Below are 27,828 nucleotides of genomic sequence, written 5' to 3'. Positions count from 1 at the left end.
TGTACTGCTGGGGGGGAGAGGGAGTGAGAAGAGTTCATCAGGAAACACCATCCTGGGCAGAGAGGAGTTTGAGTCTGGAATAAGAACTGCACAGTGTGTGAAGAGACAGGGTGCAGTAGCTGGGAGACAGGTCACTGTGGTCGACACACCAGGCTGGTGGAAGGTGTCTGTGAAGTACACTACAGAGCTGGATAAACAGGAGATTGTGCGCAGTGTGTCTCTGTGTCCCCCGGGACCCTGCGCTCTCTTCCTGGTCATTAATGTGAGATCAGCATTCAGAGAGGAACACAGGAGATCAGTGGTGGAACACCTGGAGCTTCTCAGTGAGAGAGTCTGGAGACACACTATAGTGCTGTTCACCAGGGGAGACTGGCTGGGAGACACAACCATAGAGCAGCACATTGAGACTAAAGGGAGGGCCCTCCAAGAGCTCATAGAGAAATGTGGGAACAGGTATCATGTTCTCAACAATGAGAACAGGGCTGATGGGACTCAGGTCACAGAGCTGCTGGAGAAGATAGAGGAGATTGTTGCCAGAAATGGGGGTGTTCCCTTCCCTGTAGGAGAGAGAGACAAACAGGCCTCATTTACTGAGGTAAAAGACATCAAAGGAAAAAAGAGGAGGTTTGAGGAGGAATGGAGAAGAAGAGAAGAAGTGGAGAAGAAGAGAGGAGGACCTGATAGAGAGGATGTCAGCGGTTGTCGTTGATCCACTCTGCCATTCAGACAGAGGAGAAGCAGCAATGAGTTTGTACCTCCTTTCAGTGAGTTTTATTCATCATATTCTTACAGAATTAATTCATCATCAAATACAGTTTAGCTTCAAGTCCATAAACAAACACTCCCATATACACAATACAATGAGTTTACAATTATCAATTTATCATGTATTGTCCAGGTAACAATTTTAATATATGTTGAAAAGCTTCTACACTCTTTCAAACAGTTAATATAATGCAGTACACAAGTTTATACTTAATGCTTTATATTTTGTATACTAAAGTACTCCTTTAAAAACATTTTATTGATTTTAAGTATTTAATAACCATCTGGAAAAACATAAACATACATTTTCTAATCTGGATTAATTTAACATACAGTATGCTTATGAATGAGTAACATACCCATAAACTACATAATGATCTTAAATCACATTATGAACTCAAATCTCAATTATGTGAACCAAAAATAACTTTTTGCAGCAGTCACTGAAAATAAAAATGTAACAGAATATAATGCAGATGAGTTTGAGTGTAACAGAGCTTGTTGATGGTGTTGTGTTACAGTGGGTGGACGGACTTCAGCCCCCTCTGAAGCAGGCAGCTCTGTGTGGGAGTCCAGGGAGAAGGTGGAATGGTGGCTGAAAAGGGGAAAAACAGAGAGTTCAGCATCATCTGGATACGGAACAATGAGTTCTGTCGTGACTGACTCAGAGATGGGTGACTGGGTAACACTGGAAGAGGAAAGCGACACTTCATTATAAACACTGCTCTGCACTGCCCCCACGTGGTACATTGTGTAACTACTTCATCATCAATTGTTTTCCGAAAACCTAATACATGTTAACGGACATTAGTTTTTCATAGTTTTTAATACAACATTTCCCATTATTTTCATAATCTATTTACAGTAATTTTCAAAAATGTAGCCCATTTTGAAAAAATGTGAAATATTCTGTGATTGTTTCAACATGATCATAGCCATTCCGGTAACTATGGACATACCAAAATATCACTGATGTATTTTGAAAGCTGTGTGATGTGATAGTCTACATATATAAGATCAAGATCACATATCTCTGCACGTGTGTCTGGCTAGCAGTTAAAGGAACATGCTGGTTTGAACCTGGGCCCCAGTATGCTTATGTCATCAGCTGACTGACGGGGAGTCTTCTGTGGAAGGATATAGTTGGTCTTGCTGGGTTCCTCTGGTTACTGCATCACAATTGCTCTTTCCATCATCTGCAATGCTCCTGGTGTGCAGGTGGTATAATTGAAGAGGCATATTGAGAAGGACAATAGTTTATATATATATATATATATATATAAACTATTGTCCTTCCCAATATGCCTCTTCAATTATACTAAAACTAAAACTATACTAAAACTAAAACTATAATTGTTATTGATTTATTACATAAAGCACAGAGATATAAACAATATACACAAATAATATATATATATATATATATATATATATATATATATATATATATATATTATTTGTGTATATTGTATATATCTCTGTGCTTTATGTAATAAATCAATAACAATTATAGTTTTAGAATCAATTCCCAAAATTCAAGATAAGCATATGGTATTTACAGGAACAGAAATCCTATTATGAATTTCCTTTTCAAGACTGGATTAAAAGGCTCTTTTCACTGATACTAATGAGCGATACCTTACTGAACTATGAAGGGGATGTCGGGCACTCAGTAATGTGACTGGTTCATTTGGTTTTTACCTTCGAAAAGACATGGCCCTGCGTTCAAATTAATGCAAAAATGAATACATTTTGTTCAGTAATACTCATTTGAGCTTCTCAGGGTAATATAAAGGGACCCTCCTTGGTTCCCTTTTTGTTTTGTTTTGGTTTTTTTCTCACAATTCATGTTAAGATGAACCAACCTAGTGACATTATAATTTAAAAGATGGCTGCACCCTAATGCTAGGAGCTGCAGGAAATTGAATGTAAATTAATTTCATGTATTTTTCTTGCAAATATGGATCAATTTCAGATTTTAATTTCGGGCAATATCTAATCAAAGGTAAAGAGCAGAGTCACATTACCAAGTGCTTCATGTCCCCTTAATTAATCTACATATGAATGTGATAGCATATTTTATTCATACAGTACATGCAACTTAGTTCCTTCAGCTTTTCAGAAATATAACAAGCAATGTATTGTACAATGTATTGTGCTGGTCTTCATTTGTTGATAAATGCTGCCTGATAATCTTTGCACTTGTTGGTTTATTTGCTTTCAATAAAACTATTTTTGTGATATCTGTGCACAACATTGGAAGACTGAAGCATGTGTTTCCAGATTCAACTGCAACTGTAAACCTACTCAGCTCACCTACTCTGTCAATGAACTCCGACTTCCACAGATGCCCGATTAACAAGTAGCGGTTTCTATATAGCGATGAAATCCAGACCTCTAACCACTCTAACCAACTAAAGCATCCTGAGGTAGAGGTGACACAGCGGACCAGAGAAAGCAGACCAGCACTCTGCAACGCCAAGCAACGTGCCTTCTCCAAATAATAATATGAACTCGTTTTTTTAGTGTTTGCACAATGTGAATGTATAAATAAACATCACAGATGCATAAACCTTTGTTTGCTCTCTCACAGTAGCTTGCAAGCTGACTAGCTTGCTGGTGAGTCTGGCCGAGTTTTCTATCTGGAGCAACAAGGAACTATTTTCTTGTAAATTATTTTTGTAATAACATTGTTAATAAAAAACACTTTTAATTGGATTGTGTCTATAATATCTATATATTCATATGTGGTAACTTTTATTAAATCAATATCTCACTTGAAGACTTGGAACATTATATTGTCATTTTATCACAGCTACAGGGGTTGCAACCCTCCCCTGTGCACAGAACAACGCCCTGTATCTGTAATAATAATATTATACCACTGCCTATACAGTTCTAGTTTTTTCCAAAATAGTACATGCAAATCCTTTCACAATGTGGGTGCTGATTAACATTTTCGTAACTTTTAAAGTTAAATAAAAATGTAAGCTTAATAAAAGTGATCAGTTGACAGGTGAATGTTTTAAGTCGGTTTGTGTGTGTATGAGTATTGTCGTGAGCCACGGACCCCTTGCCGAGCTCAGACCTCACGTTCCCACGAGCAGTACCCCACGAGGAGGTGTCTCGGGGACGAACTCAAGTACTCCGAACGTCCTGGAGCCCTGGTAAGTTCTACTGAACTTCCAGCCCAGTCTCGAAGTGAAGGGTGTGATGCAAATCTGGTATTCGATGTCCTGTATTCAATGTATTCCTCTAAAGAATCTTTATCACATATGATTATAGTAAGATATACTTTATTATAATCAATCAAAAGAATAGTGTTATACAGATTACAGTGTACATATCATCTTTTGCAGTTTGCTAATCACATGCAAGTTACATATACCCCTTTAGCTCTTTCTAATTTACCTTTCCACCTATGATGTTTAAAAATCAAGGTACACCCCTCAAATATCTATCCTCCTCTTTGGCCTTTACCTTATCTTATGGCTCCCCCTTCATGGAGATAAAAGCTACTGAACTTCCATTAATACAATGGGTACGAACACCCCTAAAGTCTACTTCTTATTTATATCGTATATAGTATCTTACTAAAAAATAAAAGACATAAAAATGAAAGGAAACTTTGAGCTTCTATGTACTACTTTTCCTACTTCTACAAGTAATATAGATTATAATTACCACTCATGCCCTAAATATAGCCATCTCATTTTCTGCGGGATTTGATCCCTCCTCCTTGCTGTTGATGAGCTCTTTGAACAGCTGCATTGGTTTGGGAATCTGGGGCAGGATCAGGACCCAGACTTTTGAAAGACGTGACTTTGCACTTCGTACTTCTCCTGCCTGTTGTATGGGATGTGCACTGGTATGTCTTCGAACACGTCGGGGGTTTTGCAGTGCAGCCGCAGCATATGCCTCTCCTCACTGACACTGAGGTTAGGGGGGGAGGCTTCAGGTTCTTGCGTGGGTCCAGCAGGAAGGTGTTCTGTAGCGTGGAGGAACCCCGCGTCCCGTCTGTTGGCCTTCAGGTGCAGTTCACGGCTCCAAGCATGTCGTAAAAGCCCTTTAACTCTTTCACCAGCTTTTCTGTATGATGAGGGATGCGCGTGAACACCTCTTCGACATCAGTCCCGCTGCCACAACTCTTGGGCTAAGTCCGCACCACGTACATCACTCTGTTCTCCATATCCTGTCTTGCGTTGCTCTCTCTTCAACAGCTCATAGATATCTTCTGAAGCAAAATTCTAAGATCCCACCCTAAGGTCTAAAAGCTTATTCCTTATATATCTTTTTTGCATACAAAATTTAGTTTATATTATATTTTTCTTCTTACGGGCGTTCTTACTACCACCTCGATGGCGTGTGCGAGGGGTTAACAATGCATTCCTTCCAAACCCATCCCCCGTCAATCTCTCATCAGGGGGGCCTAGGGCCGGGTCCTCGACAGTATGTACGTGCTTGTTTGTGTGTGCTGTTCAATACAGACCTTCTTCCTGCTTGCTGTATCTCAGTCTTCCTGTCTAGGAAGGCAACATTATTGAACATACATAAAATATTTTTTTTTTTTAGCAACTCACTAGTTCTCGAGAGTTGGGACAAAACACGTTTTAAACATCTTTTTTTTTTTAATGCACACTATATTCATTAGAGTTATATATTTCTGTAGAGAAAGGTCTTAGCTATTTAACCATGTAAAGGAACAGGTTCTAAATAAAAACAAATGTTTAACAAATAAACATGTTTCCCTTTAGAACTTGATTTGTGTCAACTCCATCAGACACACTAAAAAGCATACAATTTTAATTCTTCCAGTCCAACAAGAATCTAAACTTCTGAAGTATGATGTAATAGTGTTTAGTTACTCTGATATGTAATAAAATACAACATGTAAGTTGTGATTTCACACTATTCTGAAAACCCAGATTTCTAAATATCTGCATTTTCAAACTTTGTTTTTAATTTTAATATTATAAAAACAATTTCCTTAAATAAATAAGACATGAGTATGTAGATCAGATGGTTCTTTATTACATAAACAACATAAACTGAAGAAAGAATTAATTTTTTTTCAACAAAAACGTACATCTGACGGTGTTGACGAAGAACTGACGGTGTTGACAAAAAATGTGTGTGCATTGCTGATTAACAAACAAATGTGTTTTTGAACAGATGGAGGTGACAATAGGTGAAGAACTAACTACTCCTCGTCTTATATTGAACATACTGTAAATTCAATTATCATAAACATACTGTACATACACCGTTTCCAACTATCAAAAAAACAATAATGGAGAGCAGGGGCCCTTCTCCTCCTCTCCTTGCCCTCCTCTCCCTGTCTTCATCTACCTCTCCTACACCACTTCCTGCTCTCCTCTTTCTCATCCACCTCTTCTCCTCTTCCTCTGCTCCTGTGTCCCCCCCCCCCCCCCCCACTTCCTCCTCTACTTTTTCTGGTGCCTTTCTGGTGTGGGTCCCATGACTAACTGGAAAGATAAATCAAAAGTGTCAGAGAGATGACAATTCAATACTGTGTCAGTTGTTCATTTGCTTGGTCTTCATCATGATTTTCTTTTTTAAAGTGGCATGTATGTGTGTGTGTGGGGGGGGGGGGGGGGGGGGTGTGTGTGTGGTTGGGTGTGTATGGGGGGTGTGAGAGCAAGAGAGAGAGTGGGTGTGTGGGTGTGATTGCCCTGCACTGCCTACTTCATACTGGGTGTGATCTTAAATTGACATTCCTTAACAACAATACTGCTCAAAAGGCTTGCAACACAAAATCTGTAGCCTAGAAACAGGTTCAATTAGCTTACTTAAGATTTCATTTTTGTCTAACCTGCACTTATGCCTTGAGCAACAGGCATCAGACATGCTCATGCTCTATGAAGTCCATCACATCAGGGGCTATGCTGTAGATCTCTTGTGTTCTTGATTGGACTGGTGATGCATTTCCCATTAGTTTCACTATGATGTCTTCAACTGGGCAGAAACAGACATCCTTCCTGCCAAGCTTAGGTTGAACCTTTGCTGTTGGACCATGGGGATGCAGAAACTCCACTTTCACATCTTGATGCTCAGTATCCACAGCAACGGTTTTGGCTAGCCACCAGTGGTCATCATATACTACTGCTAGCCAGTCTCCATTATTAAGGCTGCTAACAGTCGTTACTGTCATAGTACCCTCAGGACCTTTCAGAAGCTCCTCATTCAACTCCTCCTCCATCACATCTTCCATTTCCATATCCTCTTCCATTTCCCCTTCCATCTCCTCCATCAACATGGCCAAAGGTCTTTTCTTCCTTGCCCTCCTTGTATCACTCTGCTGTTCCTCTGGGTAGCCATGGAAATAGAAGGTAGCTGGGCTGAAGCACTGGCAAACCAACATCTCGCTGCAAAAGCAGGATAGTTGTCTGTGGTGGATCCTGTTCTCATGTGCAATGACCTGGTGTATTTGTCTTGTTGAGGGAACCTGTTTGAGAGGTTGCATGAGAAGTGCATCATATCTTTGCATGTCTTCTTCTGCAATGTAGTACAGCTGAACGCCCTTCAGACTGTTTGAGACCTTTTCAAAGAATGTGTTTCCATCCATCACATCATTTCCTCTCAGGACCAGGTTGTCAGCTGTTCTTTTCACTGTTCCGCCAATGCCGTATGGTGCGCCCTTACCATGGGAAGTGGGGAAGAAGTTCTATGTTGCTCTTTCAAACCCCAGTGTAGGTGGGATACCGGACAGAAGAAAAAAATTCTTCTTGTTCTTATACTGTTTACTTGGACTATCAGACCAAAAGTGCACGGTGGTAACCTGTGGATATTTTGTCTTGATATCTTTTAGGATTGGATCCATGTGTGTCCAGATTGCCGCAGCATCCTGTCTCTTTGACTCTGAAAGTGTGCAAAACCCTGCCTTTCCACCCTTAATGTAATACATTCCGGTATGTAGCGTTATCTGTGGCAGATTTTGTCCAAAATGGCAGGCCTGAACTTCAGATTGATACTTGCATCTCCAGGATTCCGAGAATTGCTGTACTTTCATCACAGGTCTCAATTGTGTTTCTGTATGCTTTTGAATGGTTTCGCACTGAACACACATGTGTTGTGGTTTCAATTCTGAGTATTTGCTCATAGAGTTTGATGAGCTCTGAAAGACTGCCGTTGTATTGGACGAGCTTAGTGTTGATGTGGATTCCATTGACTGTGTCTTCTTCAACTTCTCTCTCTCTTTGTTTAGACATCGTGAGCAGGTGCGAAGAAGGCAGGCCTCACTTGCTGGAGAGCAACAAACTAATTGAAAACTGTTGAATATTCTGATCTTGCGGACTATCTGGGGGGGTGTCTGGGGGGGTGTCTAGCTTCTAGCACTGCATCTTCACTGGACCTTTTCTGTTTGGACCTGTTCTGTGCTTCTCTCCAATACTTTCTCTGGTTCCTCTTTGCCCTGTCTCCCATCTCGCCTATTTGTATTACTTTTTTGTCTTGAACTCTCTTCTTCCACCTTTGTCTTTCCTTCTCTTGCATGTCATGTTTGCTCTCTTGGTCACCATTTAATTTTTCTCTTCTCTTTCGTTGGTTCTCTCTATTTCTTCTCCTTTGCTCCTCAACTGACAATTTCTGTCTAGCCATGCTTTCCTACAATACATACAATACATACACATACATACAATACATAGAAGTGGGTCCCTCTACAGAGGCCGCCATTCAATGTAATATTCAGTTTCACAACCAGATGCTGCGAAAATCTACACACTGGCTTTTTATTTAATATATAAGTGCTGGGAAAGTTACACAATAATAAGCAGACCACAGCCTGCCCATGCTCTACAAGTGAGAAGTGTAGGTTATACAGTATGGTTAAATAATGTAATGCATGTACATTTACGTGTACATTTATGTGTAAATAAAACCCTGAAATAACATTTTAATCCTTTACTATGTTCACAAATAATATTATATTAGCACATTAAGAGGTTATAGGTGGGTTTGTCAACTCCGTCAGCTTACACGTCAACTCCGTCAGACGTAGAACCTGACGGAGTTGACGTCTGACGGAGTTGATGTAAGGGCATGTATTTTCCCTCCAAAACATGTATTGTACACTGCAGCTAGCTAGTTTTTCCTCAGTTGCTAGCTGTCTCAATAACCTCACTAAAATGCTTAAATTCAATCCACTATGGTTTAAAAAAACGTATCATAACGGAGAGATGGTGTTCACATGGTCCAGCTGAGACCATAGGAATATTGACATTGTTTGTCTAAAATATCAAAAAATGTAAAACCTACCAGAGCATGTGTGAGAGTGTTGCATTCAGCACAGGCAGGGAGATGAAAAGGGGTCCTCAGGGATATAGCTGACCATGCTATTTCCTGATTTAATGAGGTTTATGAAAAAATCTGACGGAGTTGACAGAAACTGAGGACACAACTTTGATAGGCAGACTTTTTACGGAAAATATCGTTTGACGTTCACTTCATGCATTGTTTTATATATTTAGAACCCTTCTTTTTTATTTGACATATATGTATTCACAATTGTAGAGTTTTTTTTAAGTTTTTTTGGGCTGGTCAATATTGTGACCTCTTGCTGAGGACAAGTACAATAACATGGACCTTCTAACCACAGACCATACATTTAAACAAATTTCCCCAAAAAAGATAAAAAGATGTGCTAAAAAATAACATAGGTATACACAGTTCCTTTAGATTTAACTGTAAGTATGTAAATCATGATGAATTTCTTGATTTTTAATATAAATTAGACTTTTCTATGTAGGGCATGTTTTGTCCCAACTCTCAAGAATCAGTGAACTACAAATATACAGTACGCATAGTCACAACTATAATATTCAATAAAAAGGATGCAATGGTATTTAGTATTGCACTGTTGTACCGTATTATTATCGGCACTCAAAAGGCATTTTTCTTTTTTTTTTTTAATCAGTTGATTTCATTCCTATGCCGCAGAGATTCCCAAACTGTAAGTCAGGACCCCGTGTTGGTTCGCCCGATTTCATGATGGGGTCTCCTGAAAATCTTTAAAAAGATAAAATGTCATTTTTGTCTCTTTAAAATATGTGAATGTAGGCCTGTAGGTTTAACATTACAACAACCCAACTATAATATAGGGGTGGATGTAGGGGTCGATGAACCTCAGTCATCTCCTCACTCTCTCCACAATTATTTTACTCCACTTATTTTTCAACCAATTCAACTGTTTTTGTACCTATAGCCTGAACAGCTGTGATGACACATTTTGACTCCATGCTAAGATCCCCTTCGGTGGCAGGAGAGATAAATGAGCAAATCAGGCGTACCATGGACAGCCACACGCACATTTGGAATGCAGGGCCATGGTCAGCTCCTTTCTGTAAAATGCCAGAGACAATGTCATCCATATGGCAGAGGACACACTGGGCCACAATCAGCCTCAAGACTCCTTGCACATGTTCAGCCTATAACAGAACCCCTATACAGAACCTGCAGACTGAAGCTGCAGGTGAGGACTAACACGGCCATTCTCCTCCCTCCAATATCATAGGATCTGGAGATGCCTCTCACATCACTTAACCTAAACTGTGTCCTGTTGCCTGTTTACCCGCCCTTGCTGCCCTTCCACTATCTCTCCCCTGATACACCACCTTAAATAAACTATCTACCTTTCAGGGGGCATTTAAACACACTGTTAGGGTATGCTTCTTCAAAAACAGTCAAATTTAACCAAGATTGCATATTTGGCCATGCTTTTCTGATGACATACAACTCCTGCTATTCATCACAGGTAACCAAACAACACAGAAGTACAGTTAGCTTAACTGCTGTATAGATTAGCATCACACTAACAATAATGAAAAACCTTATAGACATGTTAATGGGAGCTAGCCTAGCTTTTAAATTGTGTAATTTAACACTGCATTACCCGCACAAAGTGGTGAAAGCACATCATACAAATGTGTAGCTAATTCATAGGCATGATCGTTTAGCAGCGGATACAAGCTGTGCAGAACTATAAAGTGTGCACTTACCCTCCCTTAGTGTGCATATACAGTGCATTAGTACTAACAAACTTCTTAGTTTGTTTCAATTTTGGAGGGAAAGTTGCTGTTGCTGGGCAGATGCAAAGGAGGGAATGCAGGGATTATTTGATTGGCTACCATTTTGGAGGGAAAGTTGCCTTGTGAGTTGGGAAGGAAGGGGTGTTTAGATGAGTTTTTCAACAGAAATGAGCTGCCTACACATTACAGATAGCCCATACAAACTCCTCTCACTCAATTCATATTTTAAATTGTACCAATCTCTCACAGTTATCTTTTTATTACAAAATAATCTATGATTTAAATATAACTAGGTCTTTGGTAAATTCAGTTTATGTACAAATGATATGTATTCAATTTATAAATCATTTAGCGTGTGTATTTATAAAATGATGCTATAATTGCATAATAAAGCATTGGCCTGCTGCCAGTTTTAAATACTATAAAATAATATCTAATTATGTATCACATATATGTGATGGGGGCGACATGGCTCAGGCAGTAAGAGCAGTCGTCTGGCAGTCGGAGGGTTGCCGGTTCGATCCCCCGCCTGGGCAAGGGATCGAACCTGAGCAAGACGCCAAACCCCCAAATGCTCCTGATGAGCTGGTCGGCGCCTTGCATGGCAGCCAATCGCCGTTGGTGTGTGAGTGTGTGTATGAATGGGTGAATGAGAAGCATCAATTGTACAACGCTTTGGATAAAGGCGCTATATAAATGCCAACCATATGTGGAATATTTAGTGATGGACAGCAGAATGAATGGCACTTGTCTATAGTATTGAGGCAGTTGATTTAAGGAGCCATATTGTGGGCTTTTTTCTCACAGCAGTGCAGGTGATATTGTTACATTGTATGCAGAAGCAGACGGTGATTGACTCTGCACCAATCAGCAATGGCCTGCCTTCCCTCCACTGTCTGCTGTAACTAAATGACTAAACTGGGGGGTTGTTGTTCAGATGAGTTTGGCCAGCTAAAAAATAACCAAATCGGGATACCAACAAGAAAGACCTCACTTTAGTAGTTAAGCAATTTTCCTCCCTTTTGCTTCTTCAAAGAATTCAGCAGTGGTGCTTGAATGGCCTAGCATCAGAGTTCAGTGTCAGTTTCTCACTAAGTAGAACAGAATCCAGGGTGCTCAGTCCTCAAGTCAGTTTACCTCACTCTGGATGCCATACGCGAGTGAGTGTGTGTTATGTGTGAGTGCGTGTATGTGTGTGCGTATGTATGAGCTTATGGGTGTGTATGAGTGTGTGCGAATGTGTGTGAGTGTCTGCATATGTGTGTGCATATTCGTGAGCAGCAGCTTCGTGGTGGTCCGAGGTGTGAACCTGATAACAACACCCTGCTGGCAGAGAGGCCTCTTAAGCGCTTTACACCCTCCCTTACACACGCACACACACACCACACACACACACACACACACCACACACTCACGCATACACACACACACACACACACACCACACACACCACACTCACCACACTCACACACACACGCACACATACCACACACACACACAAATGCACACTGACACTCGCAAATGGACACACACACACACACCACACACACACACACCCATGCACACACACACACACTCGCACACACAACACACATCACACACACACACCCTCCCTTACACACACATCACACACACACACAAACACACGCACTCACACTCACATCACACATACACACACCCTCCCTTACACACATACACGCACACCATTCACACACACTGCAAACACACACACACACACCACACACACACACCACACACACTCACACACTCACTCACACACACACATGCACACCACACACACACCACACACACACTCACAAAGACATACCACACACACACCACACACTCACTCACACACACACACACACATGCACACCACACACACACACACACTCACATACACACACACACACACACCACAGACACACACACCCTCACTTACACACACACCACACGCACACCCACACACAGCCTCCCTTACACACACATTCACACACACCACACACACAACCACACACACACACACACCAAACCCAACTCTGGTCTGTCGCCACCCTGACCGGGATAGCTGTGAATGTGATGCTAAAGTAGCACTGTTCAAATGAGGGAGGCCATACGTGTTGTGTGGGTCACCTGTTTACACCACACATACATTCAGTTACAGGGCTTAAAAGACCAGAGCACCACACACACATTCAGTTGCAGCGCTTAAAAGATCAGAGCACCACACACACATTCATTATCACTCTGGGCTCACACTAATTAGGCTGTTAGCTTGGCAAGTGATAAATATTTCTGTTTATGATTCAGAGCTCAAAACACAGATTCCATGCACCGATATGCTAAATGTCGCAAACTCCCTTCATATTTCTACCTCTCCACTTTTCAATGTGCGGACTTGAATACCGCAGTCAGTCCAAAAAAAAGAAAAAAGAAATTGGGGTATATTCTTTCAGAATAAATTGTTATAAAGAGCTGAACAGAGAAAACTCTCTTGAGGGAATTGACATGTCAGAAAAACTGGTGAGAATTGAAAATGTTTGATGGCAAATAAAACAAAGAATAAATATCTGAATTCAGTTCCCAAGTGTATGGCACAAAGATGCCAGTTCTTTCCTCATCATTATGGAATCATATGTCTAAATCTGAGATTTGATAGCTGATATCTTATCTGATATCTTGTCTTATCTAGACAGTGTAGTTCCTGATTTACAAAGACCATTAGCATCTGCTACACCTTTGAGTACAAGCAAAACAACTGTAATAACACAACCAGTGATTGGATATTTATTAGCAATGATGATATTTATTTGCAATAAATATAATTTTTGATTAACTATTCTCGCTCTCTCTTCCTCGCTCACCCCATGGGTCACCACAATATATATATATATATATAGCTTTTGATTTTTAAAGTTCAGCTTGAAGGTCAATAGTAATTTCTCTATTCCAGTAAACTGGCACATTTCTGAGTGACATTGCGTAACATCGCACTTGAGCGTGCTGGAGACGTTGAGGGCCATGGTCATGAATGAAGTGGTTGTCGTGCCCCCAGTGTTCAACACAAACCTCTACAAAGTCCGTACGTATCTTTTTAAAATTGTGATACCAAAAGGAAACTTTTCAGGAAGCCAGCGGAGACGTGTCTTGGGCGAATTGCTTGGCTGCCAGGTACTCTGACAATAAACCATCTGGCGACCACAGGAGCCAGAATACTCCATTTCTCCCTCTTCCTTGTCGGAAAGGCTTGCGACGAGACGCTGTAATGCCGCGGCTTTGTTTTAAGGACCAATTCCACTGTGGCCTCATTTCCTATGGTGAGTCTGAAGACAGCAGCACAATTCCTTCAAGAACCTTTGAACACATTGTATTATGTCTTTTAATTAAGCCTTATGTTTATTATGTCTGTTTTATTTATTCCGTGTTTGTCTGTCAGTATTTGTATAGCAGTTGCCATTTATTCATATCGTGATTTCCGGTGCGTTTCTGAATATGTTGCTCCATTGATATCAAACACAGGTTTCTCAGTATTTATATGGGTTCATAATGTTGAGAAATCTAAGACTCATGTAAGCTTTGAAGTGGTTTTCTTCATGCACGTACAATAGCTCTTTATCTCTTTGTGATTTTAGATATTTTTGTTGTGGAAATTCATATCACTGTCTTTTTGTAATTGTCTTCAGTTTATCATTTTAAATTTCATGAACTTGTAATAAAAATTATGTACATTTGAACTGTATCACAGTATTATTTATTGCTGACTTTCAATAAAATACTGAACTTGTTTTCCACTGCCAATAAAAAGACTAAAAAATAAACACCTGTGAGGCTGTCTCTTATTAATTCCCCTATAGGCCTGTAATATGGCTTCTACTTGGACAGTCAGATTTTCCTGTACCTCAACTGACCACATTTAAGGCCATTAAAGTCATGGACTTCTGGAGAACAAAATACAAGGTGTACAGCAATCCCTACCATGGTACACCAACATAATACCATTTTACAGGCTTTTTTCAATTGGAGAAGAATTACATGAATTTTCTTAATTATTATTTTTTTTTAAAGAGATTTATTACAATAAATAATGCTCTGGCCTCCTGTAACTAAGCCTGTTCAATAATTTGAGGTGATGGAATTCTAATCATATTAATAAATGAAAGTGATGATAATACATTGTTGCTTTGTCCAAAATCACATCTCTGACGAATGCTACTTATCCAGTCACTTCATGTTAGTCTAGAGAACACAAATTCAACAACGACATAAGAAAAATGACCTTTATTTAAATATATTAAACCAACAGAGGGGTCAGACACAAGGATGTTGTTTAGCTCCACATAATTTGAATGTTCACAAACAAATGTAATATACATTTCGTAATATTAATACGTCCCTTAAGACCTCATTTACAATATCAACATTACACACACAACACTGGAATCCTGGAATTCCTTAATCGCGACGATTAATTAATACAGCACGACAATAAGGCTTCTGGATTCGCAACCTAGCTAACTTTCCTAATGGCTGTTTTGTTTGTTGGCATGTCAGTTTAATTTTGTGGAAAGGAAGTTGTATATATGTTTTGCTGTTTTTCGCCCGTAGCAGGTCGATAATTTAACTAATTTAACACTAACGTTACGCCACCAAACTAACTCGATAAATTAGCGATTTGGCTATATAGATTTAGTTGACAAGTTAGTTAGCTAGGAGTACACAATATTAATAAACAAACACAGCATTCAAGTTATTTATTTCTTGTCGAGACTAACGGTCGTTAGCTAGCTAACTAGCTAGCTAGTCACTTCCCAGTCTACTAGTCAGCTAACACTAGCTAACGTCAGCTAGCTAGCTCGTTTGATGTTATTTAATGATGATATTTCAACCATAACCTTAACATTCAAACGTTAACATTCATATTTCAACCATAACATTCAAAATCTTATAACCTGTCACCCTGACAAGAGCAAAATAAAACTTAAAGGCTACAAATTTCTCTTAGAAGAAAATTCACCATATAAGCTGTCCGCCCTATCACGATTTTTGCAGTACATTTTCCAGCCTTGCAAACAGGAAAAACGGTGCCTTTATAAAAACTGATTGACTGGCAAAACAGCCAATGACGTGCCAATAGGGTGGCCAATCAGATTAGCGCTTTTGACGCACATTTTGAAGCTTTTATACAAAGGCAGCAAAACGCAAAAGACAGTCTTTGTAAAAGCAGACTGACAACCTGTCGGGTGGCACTGAAGTGACCAATCGGATTTTATGGGTGGCACTGGCCACCCGTTAGAACCGCCCACGTACACAGCTATTACTGACATAACATGGCTTAAAGGTACAATAGGTAAGATTTTTGTCTTAAAACATTGTTACAAGATCATTGTAAATCGCTTCCTATCATTGAAAAAGGCTCACTGACATGTTGACTCGCCCTCTGCCTGTGTTCATAGTCCTTAAATCAGCATTTCAAAATATACAGTTGACAGCCTGGCACTCTGTACCAAAATATCGTATAGCTGTATAATAATTCAAGCTCATTGGTTGAAAATTGGTTCGAATTGCCACAGCCAATGGCGTTTCAATGTCAGCGCATTCCCAGAGAAGCGGTGCGATAAACTGTGTTGTTGTTTGAGGGTGTGTTGCTGTAATTCCTCTCATGACATTAGAAGTCCAAAATTACCTGCTGTACTTTTAAGAGGGTAAATAATACTTCTAAACGCCCAACTATGAAAAATGAACCGGTTGTTCAAATTCTTTTTTCTACTCTGGTTGGAACAAAATCCAGTATACGCATATACAGTATACGGAAGACTGAGAACCACTGGGCTATAGTGTTGACCTGAGTAAATACAGTGGTGGGCAACTCCAGTCCTGGAGGGCCAGTGTGTATGCAGAATTCTGCTGCCTCCAGTTACTCTGGCTCAATCAGCTAATTAGACATAAGCTCCATGACTGCTTCACTAGTAAATTACACCACAATAAAATGCTTCAAGACAAGAACATTTATCAGCTGCTGTTTATACCATGGAATATAGCTAAAGATTGCAGATCATGTGAATGATTGGGCTAATTAAATGATTAAGAGCAGAAGGTCTGAAGTCCAGAAGCAGGTATGGCCGGCCTTGCCCATCCCTGAGTTAGTAGAACCTCTGTGTCTGCTCTCTCCATGAGAGGCGCTATGGCTGACTGGGTGTCCACATTGCTTAAGCTGTGAACTGTTCTCCTTAATACGCTTACTTTGCCAAAACTAAAGAACAGACATATTTAATACTTTCACTGTGTTTCTTCAATGCCCTCTTGTAACCCAGAAAGTGTGACCAACCACCATGTTACTCCTTTAAGCAGGTTCAACAGATCTCTTAAAAAATAAATGTTGAATGTTGGACAAATTCGATTTATATTCTACCTTCAGTATAATAGTTGGTGGGAGGGTGAAACTCAGGTAAATTAGCACTGACATTAAATCTTGATTGTTGTGCAGGTTAGTTCACTGAAATCAGAGGCCAGGCAAGATATAGATGGCGTGTCGGTGAGGACAGGAATAATAGCAATATTTGTGTTAATAAATACAGTAGTTACAGGAAAAATTACAGCTATAATTAACGTTGAAGAAGCATTGCAGTTTGAAGAAAGCACAAGACGCCCTCACCTTTCCTCCCTCTTCATTCGCTCCCTATCACAACCCCGTCACCGCCTGCATTGAGACAGACATTTCATTTCCCAATGGGACATTGCCACTCTTGCAGTCATTTAGTGCTATACAGATTTTCCCTGCACAGGTTTCAGTATCAGTGTTAAGTACAGTATCAGTATTAACAGTAAACCTTGCAGGACACTCCTACATTCAAAGTCCACTTTTCCTCATGACCTGAAGTAAAGGTTATACAGAAACAATACGGACATTTTGTTTGTGGGAGCATTGGCTGCACTACCACAACAGAACGCTCAAACTGAATTTGAAAAACTGCGAGGGAGTTGTGTCAGTCAGGTAGAAATATCTTTTTATCTATTCAACCAAGCAGTCGGGTATTCAAAATCACTTTGGTAAATTGCATACATAAATATTCATACCTAACTTACAGCACTCAATGTTTTCACTTTTCTCATCTACAAAATAAGTCAAACCAAGGGCCATAATGTAGACTTGGCATACAAAAAAACCCCAACACATTTTACATGGTCTTTTCAAGTAATGTGAAGCTACTGAGAAAAGCTGTGATTGTTGAATTTGGTGACAATGAACTGAATTCAAATTCTGTTAAGTATGTATTAACTACAGGTATGCACTAAAACTTACAATTGTCTACTTCTTATAATGTCTAATGTTATGATGGTAAATATTTAATGTTGGTTTTCCAAGTGCGTATCACAAAATGGCCGTCATATTTGTTTCACCAAGGCAGGGACAAAAAAGCGCAAAGATAAGACACTGAACATTGACCTTAAGGGATAGCTCAGCTTTGTTTTGAGGTGTATTTCCTTCCTTTAAACCACAAACCCACTAATGCATCTAAAGCTCATTGTAAAGCTGTTAGGTTGCTCGAAGCTTCTCTAAATATTTCAAATATCTAAAATGGCACAAGACAACTGTCAACCAATCGCATGCACTACAACTAAAACCCAAGAAGGTGAACAATGCATATCTATCCATCTAATCCAATAGAGGGACAAAAGCCTATTGAAATGTGGCACATTTTTTGTGTCTGAAATACTTCAACACAATATCAATAGAAGTTAGGGAAACATACAAAATACAAATATCATTTAATAAATTAAAAATGTAATAAACAAATTCTCTTTGACAGAGGAAGCTGGACAAAGAGAGAGGGGCTAATATGGCAGCTGGTGTTATGACTGTTCATGATGGTGAGATCCTTCCTACTGTACAGAAAATGTACAAAAAAATAAGTTCAATAAAATGTTTTTCTTTCATCCAATAATTTTTCTCAAGACTAAGAAAACTATTTTGAAGGCCATATTTACCCAAATTGAGCTAAACAGTTTTCTGAAAGAATATGTTCCTGAACGGAAATTCTTTCTCTCCTGAAAGGGGAGGAGCTGAGGATTGTGCTGCTGGGGGGGACAGGGAGTGGGAAGAGTTCATCAGGAAACACCATCCTGGGCAGAGAGGAGTTTGAGTCTGGAATAAGAACTGCACCGTGTGTGAAGAGACAGGGTGAAGTAGCTGGGAGACAGGTCACTGTGGTCGACACACCAGGCTGGTTGAGTCATTATCCTGTGAAGTACACTGCAGAGCTGGTTAAACAGGAGATTGTGCGCAGTGTGTCTCTGTGTCCCCCGGGACCCTGTGCTCTCTTCCTGGTCATTGATGTGGGATCAGCATTCAGAGAGGAACACAGGAGATCAGCAGTGGAACATCTGGAGCTTCTCCGTGAGAGAGTCTGGAGACACACTATAGTGCTGTTCACCTGGGGAGACTGGCTGGAAGACAAAACCATAGAGCAGCACATTGAGACTGAAGGAAGGGCCCTCCAAGAGCTTATAGAGAAATGTGGGAACAGGTATCATGTTCTCAACAATGAGAACAGGGCTGATGGGACTCAGGTCACAGAGCTGCTGAAGAAGATGGAGGAGATGATGGCAGGGCATGGAGGCTCTCATTATGAAATAGACAGAATGCTCCTACAGGAGGTGGAAGAGAAGAGGAGGGCAGTGGAAGAACGAGTGAAACAGAGGATTATGAAGGTCCAGAAACAGAGGAAGACTGCCAGAGCACTTTTTGAGGGTTAGTTATTTTCATTGAAATCAATTTTAGATGAATTACAGTAGATTATTATGATTAATCATAACTGTGTTCAATAATTTTCTATTAAGGTCTATTTTACCAATGAAAAGTCTTATTCCATAGAGATGTACAGTAATGGCACAAATTATGGAAACACTGTGCTTAATGAAGTTTATTACACTTAGAACCTTTATCTGAGCTCTTTCTTCTCTTGGTTTTTTTAAAACCATTTTCATCTGTAAAAATGTATTCATAACCGTTATCTCCTTGACCTCGAGTAGTAATGGCATTATTTGACCATCAGTAATGAGAAATGAAGTAAACAACCAAAAAAATTAGGGTAATTCTTTGCATGAATATGATCATTTCATGTACAAAAACATTGGACATAGAAATACATATTCAAGCTGATTGTAAAATTTCCAGCAATAAGATACATTAGACTTTTCAATGATGTGGGAAGAACTAATCCATATAGAAAGGTGTAATGATTGCTGTTTCACATAAATGCTAATTATTTGTTAATATTAATTTTTTTACGCAGTACTTATTATTCCAGAAAAAGAAAGTTTAGCAAAATATTGCATTAATTATCAAAACTTTTTTCCGAAATGCAGTGTTTCCATAATTAGTGCCAGCACTGTAAGAAAAAGAAACTGTCTTTATTTTCTCCTAACTTTCTCATGTGGTGTACACTGATGTGTGATTGGTTGATTAGAGGCCCACTTGTCGATTACAAAATTGTGTAATATTTGATGTGATTACTGCATGATGAAGCACCAGCCAAGGAAATTGTTGTCAGTAGTTAATATCATTTTCGCTCAGATTTCTTTTCTCCCAGTTGCATTCATAATCCAGTCTCATCACTGCAACCACCTCGATTAAACAGAGTGCAGTGAAGCGTTCGCTCTCTTTAAAGTGTGTGCTGCCAGCGGCCAACTTATTTTACCTCCACAGTTGTTGTGTAGGAGCAGCTCATTTCATGAGTGTGTTTAGGTTGCAGACGCTCAGTTGACCAGAGACAGTTGCTAGTACATGATGAGACACAGAAAATCCTGCTGACTGAACTCTCCCTGCTGCTGCCAGTTATACCCTGCCCTGTGGAGCTGCCAGTTACACACTGCCCTGTGGAGCTGCCAGTTACACACTGCCCTGTGGAGCTGCCAGTTACACACTGCCCTGTGGAGCTGCCAGTTACACACTGCCCTGTGGAGCTGCCAGTTACACACTGCCCCGTGGAGCTGCCAGCCACAGTGTGCTCTGCACAGTCAGGGTTTGACAGCAGACTGTGGGGAGCATCCACAGCCTGAAACAGAGTCTTAGCAGGATGAGGCACACAGCAGCCCCATATTGAAAATGCCTTTTTTTAAAGGATATTCCTCTTTGCATTACAGTAATTTTATGAATATTTGTAATTCTCAAGATATTCTCATAACAGTAATAAAAGACTTATGATTTGACATTTCAGGCAGTAGAAATGTATTGAACTGAATCACACATGGTGGTATAAACAAAGATGTCTTGCAAAACTGGGAGCCTATAGATGTAACCCATAGCCAACCGGGTAATGTCCTGTTATGGATGTAATTTCATTATTAGTACTCACCACTCCAAATGTACAGAGAGCTGCTCATCTCAGAGCTGAATGTCTGTTAACTCTCCTGATGAGGAGTAAATAGTTTTCTTTCTGACAGGAGAGGAACACCGTCTCTCAGAGCTGAGGATTGTGCTGCTAGGAGCGAGAGGGAGTGGGAAAAATGCAGCAGGAAACACCGTCCTGGGCAGAGAGGAGTTTCAGTCTGGAATAAGAACTGCACAGTGTGTGAAGAGACAGGGTGAAGTAGCTGGGAGACAGGTTACTGTGGTCGCCACACCAGGCTGGTTGAGTCATTATCCTGTGAAGTACACTGCAGAGCTGGTTAAACAGGAGATTGTGCGCAGTGTGTCTCTGTGTCCCCCGGGACCCTGTGCTCTCTTCCTGGTCATTAATGTGAGCTCAGCATTCACAGAGGAACACAGGAGATCAGCAATGGAACACCTGGAGCTTCTCCGTGAGAGAGTCTGGAGACACACTATAGTGCTGTTCACCAAGGGAGACTGGCTGGGAGACAAAAGCATAGAGCAGCACATTGAGACTGAAGGGAGGGCCCTCCAAGAGCTCATCGAGAAATGTGGGAACAGGTATCATGTTCTCAACAGTGTGAACAGGGCTGATGGGACTCAGGTCACAGAGCTGCTGGAGAAGATGGAGGAGATGATGGCAGGGCATGGAGGCTCTCACTATGAAATAGATAGAATGCTTCTACGGGAGTTGGAAAAGAAGAGGAGGGCAGTGGAAGAACGAGTGAAACAGAGGATAATGAAGGTTCAGAAACAGAGGAAGACTCTCAGAGCACTTTATGAGGGTTTGTTATTTTCATTGAAATCAATTTTAGATTAATTACAGTAGGTTATTACGATTAATAATAACTGCGTTCAATCATTTTTTATAAAGGTCTATTTTACCAATGAAAAGTCTTATTCCATAGAGATATACAGTAATGGCACAAATTATGGAAACACTGTGCTTAATGAAGTTCATTACACTTAGAACTTTTATCTGAGCTCATTCTTCTCTTGGTGTTTTTTAAAACCATTTTCATCTGTAAAAATGTATCCAAAACAATTATCTCTTTGACCACGAGTAGTACTGGCATTGTTTGACCATCAGTCATTTGAAATAAAGTCAACAACCAAAAACATTTGGTTAATTATTTGCGTGAATATGATCATTTCATGTACAAAAACATTGGACATAGAAATACATATTCAAGCTGATTGTAAAATTCCAACAATAAGATACATTAGACTTTTCAATTATGTGGGTATGAACTAATCCACATAGAAAGGTGTAATGATTGCTGTTTAACATAAATGCTCATTATTTGTTGATATTAAATTTATTACATAGTATCTATTATTCCAGAAAGAGAAAGTTTAACAAAATATTGCATTAATTATAAAAAAATAAATAATAATAATCCTAAATGCAGTGTTTCCATAATTAGTACCTGTACTGTCAGAAAAAAAAACTCCTTAATTTCTCTTCACTTTCTATTGTGGTGTACACTGAGGTGTGATTGGTTGATTAGAGGCCCACTTGTCGATTACAAAAATTTGCAATATTTGCTGTGATTACTGCATGAAGAAGCACCAGCCAAGGAAATTGTTTTCATTACTCAATATAATTTTCACTCTGATTTTTTTTTCTCCCAGTTGTATTCATAATCCAGTCTCATCACTACAACCACCTCGATTAAACAGAGTGCAGAGAAGCGTTCGCTCTCTTTAAAGTGTGTGCTGCCAGCCACCAACTTCTTTTACCTCCACAGTTGTTGTGTAGGAGCAGCTCATTTCATGAGTGTGTTTAGGTTGCAGACGCTCAGTTGATCAGAGACAGTTGCTAGTGCATGATGAGACACAGAAACTCCTGCAGACTGAACTCTCCCTGCTGCTGCCAGTTACACACTGCCCTGTGGAGCTGCCAGCCACAGTCTGCTCTGCACAGTCAGGGTTTGACAGCAGACTGTGGGGTACATCCACACACTGGAACAGAGTCTTAGCATGATGAACCACACAGCAGCCCCATAGCACACATGCCTTTTTTTAAAGGATGTTCCTCTTTTCATTACAATAATTTTATGAATATTTGTAATTCTTAAGATATTCTCATAACAGTAATAAAATACTTATGTTTCAACATTTCAGGCAATAAAAATGTATGAAACTGAATGACACTTGACCGTATAAACAACAATTTCTTGCGCTACTGGGAGCCTATAGCCTATAGCTCCCAGTAGCCTATAGCCTATAGCCCACCTGTATAATGTCCTGTTATGGATGTAATTTCATTATTAGTACTCACCACTCCAAACGTACAGAGAGCTGCTCATCTCAGAGCTGAATGTCTGTTAACTCTCCTGATGAGGAGTAAATTGTTCTCTCTTTCTCTGACAGGAGAGGAACACCGGCTCTCAGAGCTGAGGATTGTGCTGCTGGGGGCGAGAGGGAGGGGGAAGAGTTCAGCAGGAAACACCATCCTGGGCACAGAGGAGTTTGAGTCTGGGATAAGAACTGCACAGTGTGTGAAGAGACAGGGTGAAGTAGCTGGGAGACAGGTCTCTGTGGTCGACACACCAGGCTGGTGGAAGGTGTCCGTGAAGGACACTGCAGACCTGGATGAACAGGAGATTGTGCACAGTGTGTCTCTGTGTCCTCCGGGACCCTGTGCTCTCTTCCTGGTCATTGATGTGAGCTTAGCATTCAGCGGTACAGAGAGGAAATCAGCGGTGGAACACCTGGAGCTTCTCAGTGAGAGAGTCTGGAGACACACTATAGTGCTGTTTACCAAGGGAGACTGGCTGGGAGAAACAACCATTGAGCAGCACATTGAGACTGAAGGAAGGGCCCTCCAAGAGCTCATAGAGAAATGTGGGAACAGGTATCATGTTCTCAACAATGAGAACAGGGCTGATGGGACTCAGGTCACAGAGCTGCTGAAGAAGATAGAGGAGATGATTGCCAGAAATGGGGGTGTTCCCTTCCCTGTAGGAGAGAGAGACAAACAGGCCTCATTTACTGAGGTAAAAGACATCAAAGGAATAAAGAAGAGCTTTGAGGAGGAATGGAGAAGAAGAGAGGAGGAGCTGATAGAGAGGATGTCAGCGGTTGTGGTTGACTCAGAGAAAGAAGGATCCACACGGCCATTCAGACGGAGGGGAACCAGCGTTGAGTTTTTGCCTCCTCTCAGTGAGTTTTATTCATCATCTTCCGACAGAATTAATTCATCATCAAACACAGTCCACAAACAAACACTCCCATATACACAATATAATGAGTTTACCTTGTATTGTCCAGGTAACAATTTTAATATATGTTAAAAAGCTTCTACACTCTTTCCAAGTTAATATAATACAGTAAGTTTATACTTAATGCTTTATATTTTGCATACCAAATTACTCCTTTAAAAACATTTTATTGATTTTAAGTATTTAATAACCATCTGGAGAAACATAATCATACATTTTCTAATCTAGATTAATTTAACATACAGTATGCTTGTGAATCTGCAAATGAGTAACATACCCATAAACTACATAATGATCTTAAATCACATCATTAACTCAAAAAGATCTTTTTGCAGCAGTCACTGAAAATAAAAATGTAACAGAATATAATGCAGAAGAGTTTGAGTGTAACAGAGCTTGTTGATGGTTTTGGGTTACAGTGGGTGGAGGGACTCCAGCCCCCTCTGAAGCAGGCAGCTCTGTGTGGAATTCCAGGGAGAAGGTGTCATGGTGGCTGAAAAAGAGAAAAACAGCGAGTTCAGCTGGATCATCTGGATACAGAACAAGTTCTGTTCTGACTGACTCAGAGATATATGGCATAGGGACACTGGAAGAGGAAAGCGACACTTCATTATAAACACTGCTCTGCACTGCCCCCACGTGGTACATTGTGTAACTACTTCATCATTAATTGTTTTCTGAAACACATTTTATTTGTTTTTCATAGTTTTTACATTTCCAATTATTTTCATAATCGATTTCGTAACCGACAGTCATTTTTTAAAATGTAGCCCATTTTGAAAAAAATTGGAAATATTCTGTGATTGTTTCAACATGATTGCAGCCATTCCAGTAGGTATGGACATATCAAAATATCACTGATGTATTTTGAAAGCTGTGTGATGTGATAGTCTACATATACAAGATCAAGATCACATGTCTCTGCACATGTGTCTGGCTAGCAGTTAAAGGAACATGCAGGTTTGAACCTGGGCCCCAGTATGCTTATGTCATCAGCTGACTGACGGGGAGTCTTCTGTGGAAGGATGTAGTTGGTCTTGCTGGGTTCCTCTGGTTACTGCAGCACTAGGTCTTCACAATGGCTTAAATTGCACACACAGGCTACAAAATGACACCTCTCTGCTCTTTCCATCATCTGCAATGCTTCTGGTGTGCAGGTGGTATAATTGAAGAGGCAAATTGGGAAGGACAATAGTTTATATATGTAATTTGGGTATATTGTATATATCTCTGTGCTTTATGTAATAAATCGATAACAATTATAGTTTTAGAATCAATTCCCAAAATGAACTGAAAATCTGAAGATAAGCATATGGTATTTACAGGAACAGAAACCCTATTATAAACATCCTTTTCAAGACCGGATAAAAGGCTCTTTTCACTGATACTAATGAGCGATACCTTACTGAACTATGAAGGGGATGTAAAGCGATAAGACATCGCCCTGCGTTCAAATGAATGTGAAAATTAATACATTTTGTTCAGTAATACTCATTTGAGCTTCTCAGGGTAATATAAAGGGACCCTCCTTGGTTTCCTTTTTGTTTTCTTTTGGGGTTTTTTTTCTCACAATTCATGTTAAGATGAACCAACCTAGTGACATTAAAATTTAAAAGATGGCTGCACCCTAATGCTAGGAGCTGCAATAAATTAAATGTAAATGAATTTCATGCATTTTTCTTGCAAATATTGCAAGAAAGAGTTTTAGAGTTTTCTATCTGGAGCAACAAGGAACTATTTTCTTGTAAATTATTTTTGTAATAAAATTGTTAATAAAAAACACTTAATTGGATCGTGTCTATAATATCTATATATTCATATGTGGTAACTGTTTTATTAAATCAGTAACTCACTTGAAGACTTGGAACATTATATTGTCATTTTATCACAGCTACAGGGGTTGCAACCCTCCCCTGTGCACAGAACAATGCCCTGTAGCTGTGATAATAATATAATAATATACCACTGCCTATACAGTTCTAGTTTTTTTCCAAAATAGTACATGCTAACCCTTTGACAATGTGGGTGCTGATTAACATGTTTGTAACTTAAAGTGACATAAAAATGTAAGCTTAATAAAAGTGATCAGTTGACAGGTGAATGTTATTTTAAGTGTGTGAATGTGTGTAGGGATATGAGTATGTACATGCTTGTTTGTGTGTGCTGTCCAATACACACCTTTTTCCTGCTTGCTGTATCTCAGTCTTTCTGTCTAGGAAGGCAACATTATTGAACATACATAAAATTGTTTTTTTTTTAGCAACTACAAATATACAGTATGCATACTCACAAATATTATGTTCAATAAAAAGGATGCAATGGTATTTAGCACATTTCGTTTTGCACTGTTATACAGTATTATCACAGGCACTCAAAAGGCTTTTTTTTTTTTTTTTTCATCAGTTGATTTCATTCCTATGCTGCAGGGATTCACAAACCGTACGTCAGGACCCCGTGTTGGTTCGCCCAATTTCAAGATGGGGTCCTGAAAATCTTTCAAAAGATAAAATGTCATTTTTGTCTCTTTAAAATATGTGAATGTAGGCCTGTAGGTTTAACATTACAACAACCCAACTATAATATAGGGGTGGATGTAGGGGTCGATGAACCTCAGTCATCTCCTCACTCTCTCCACCATTATTTTACTCCACTTGTGTTTTCAACCAATTCAACTGTTTTTGTACCTATAGCCTGAACAGCTGTGATGACACATTTTGACTCAATGCTAAGATCCCCTTCGGTGGCAGGAGAGATAAATGAGCAAATCAGGCGTACCACGGACAGCCACAAGCACATTTGGAATGCAGGGCCATGGTCAGCACCATTCTGTAAAATGCCAGAGACAATGTCATCCATATGGCAGAGGACACACTGGGCCACAATCAGCCTCAAGACTCCTTGCACATGTGCAGCCTATAACAGAACCCCTATACAGACCCTGCAGACTGAAGCTGCAGGTGAGGACTAACACGACCATTCTCCTCCCTCCAATATCATAGGATCTGGAGATCCCTCTCACATCACTTCACCTAAACTGTGTCCTGTTGCCTGTTTACCCGCCCTTGCTGCCCTTCCACCATCTCTCCCCAGATACACCACCTTAAACACCTTAAACAAACTATCTACCTTTCAGGGGGCATTTAAACGGACCACTGTTACTATATGCTTCTTCAAAAACAGTCAAATTGAACCATTACATTACATTAATGGCATTTGGCAGACGCTCTTATACAGAGCAACGTACAGTTGATTAGACTAGGCTATGCCCTAGCCTCTGCGTGGACTCGATGCAGAAGTATAAATCAGGCTTTAAGCAGGTGACAATCTTGGAGCAATGCAGGGTTAAGGGCCTTGCTCAAGGGCCCAAAGGCTGTGCGGATCTTATTGTATGGCTACACCAGTGATCGAACCACCGTTCCTGCAA

At 40.0% G+C, this 27,828-nt stretch overlaps 1 protein-coding gene across 1 annotated transcript in view; it reads left to right on the top strand.

Annotated features, from left to right (window-relative positions):
* The window catches only part of LOC133131614 (uncharacterized), a 91,616-nt gene extending 65,124 nt beyond the window's left edge, over positions 1-26,492 (top strand). The window contains exons 9-10 of the mRNA XM_061246985.1: positions 23,554-24,345; positions 24,824-26,492. Of these exons, the coding sequence (XP_061102969.1) occupies positions 23,554-24,345; positions 24,824-25,020 (989 nt within the window). The 3' untranslated portion in view covers positions 25,021-26,492. The remainder of the gene's footprint in view (positions 1-23,553; positions 24,346-24,823) is intronic.
* Positions 26,493-27,828: the final 1,336 nt, after the last annotated feature.

This window comes from Conger conger, chromosome 6 (assembly GCF_963514075.1).
Source record: "Conger conger chromosome 6, fConCon1.1, whole genome shotgun sequence".
Lineage (NCBI taxonomy): Eukaryota > Metazoa > Chordata > Actinopteri > Anguilliformes > Congridae > Conger > Conger conger.
This window is presented reverse-complemented; position numbering and strand designations above follow the sequence as displayed.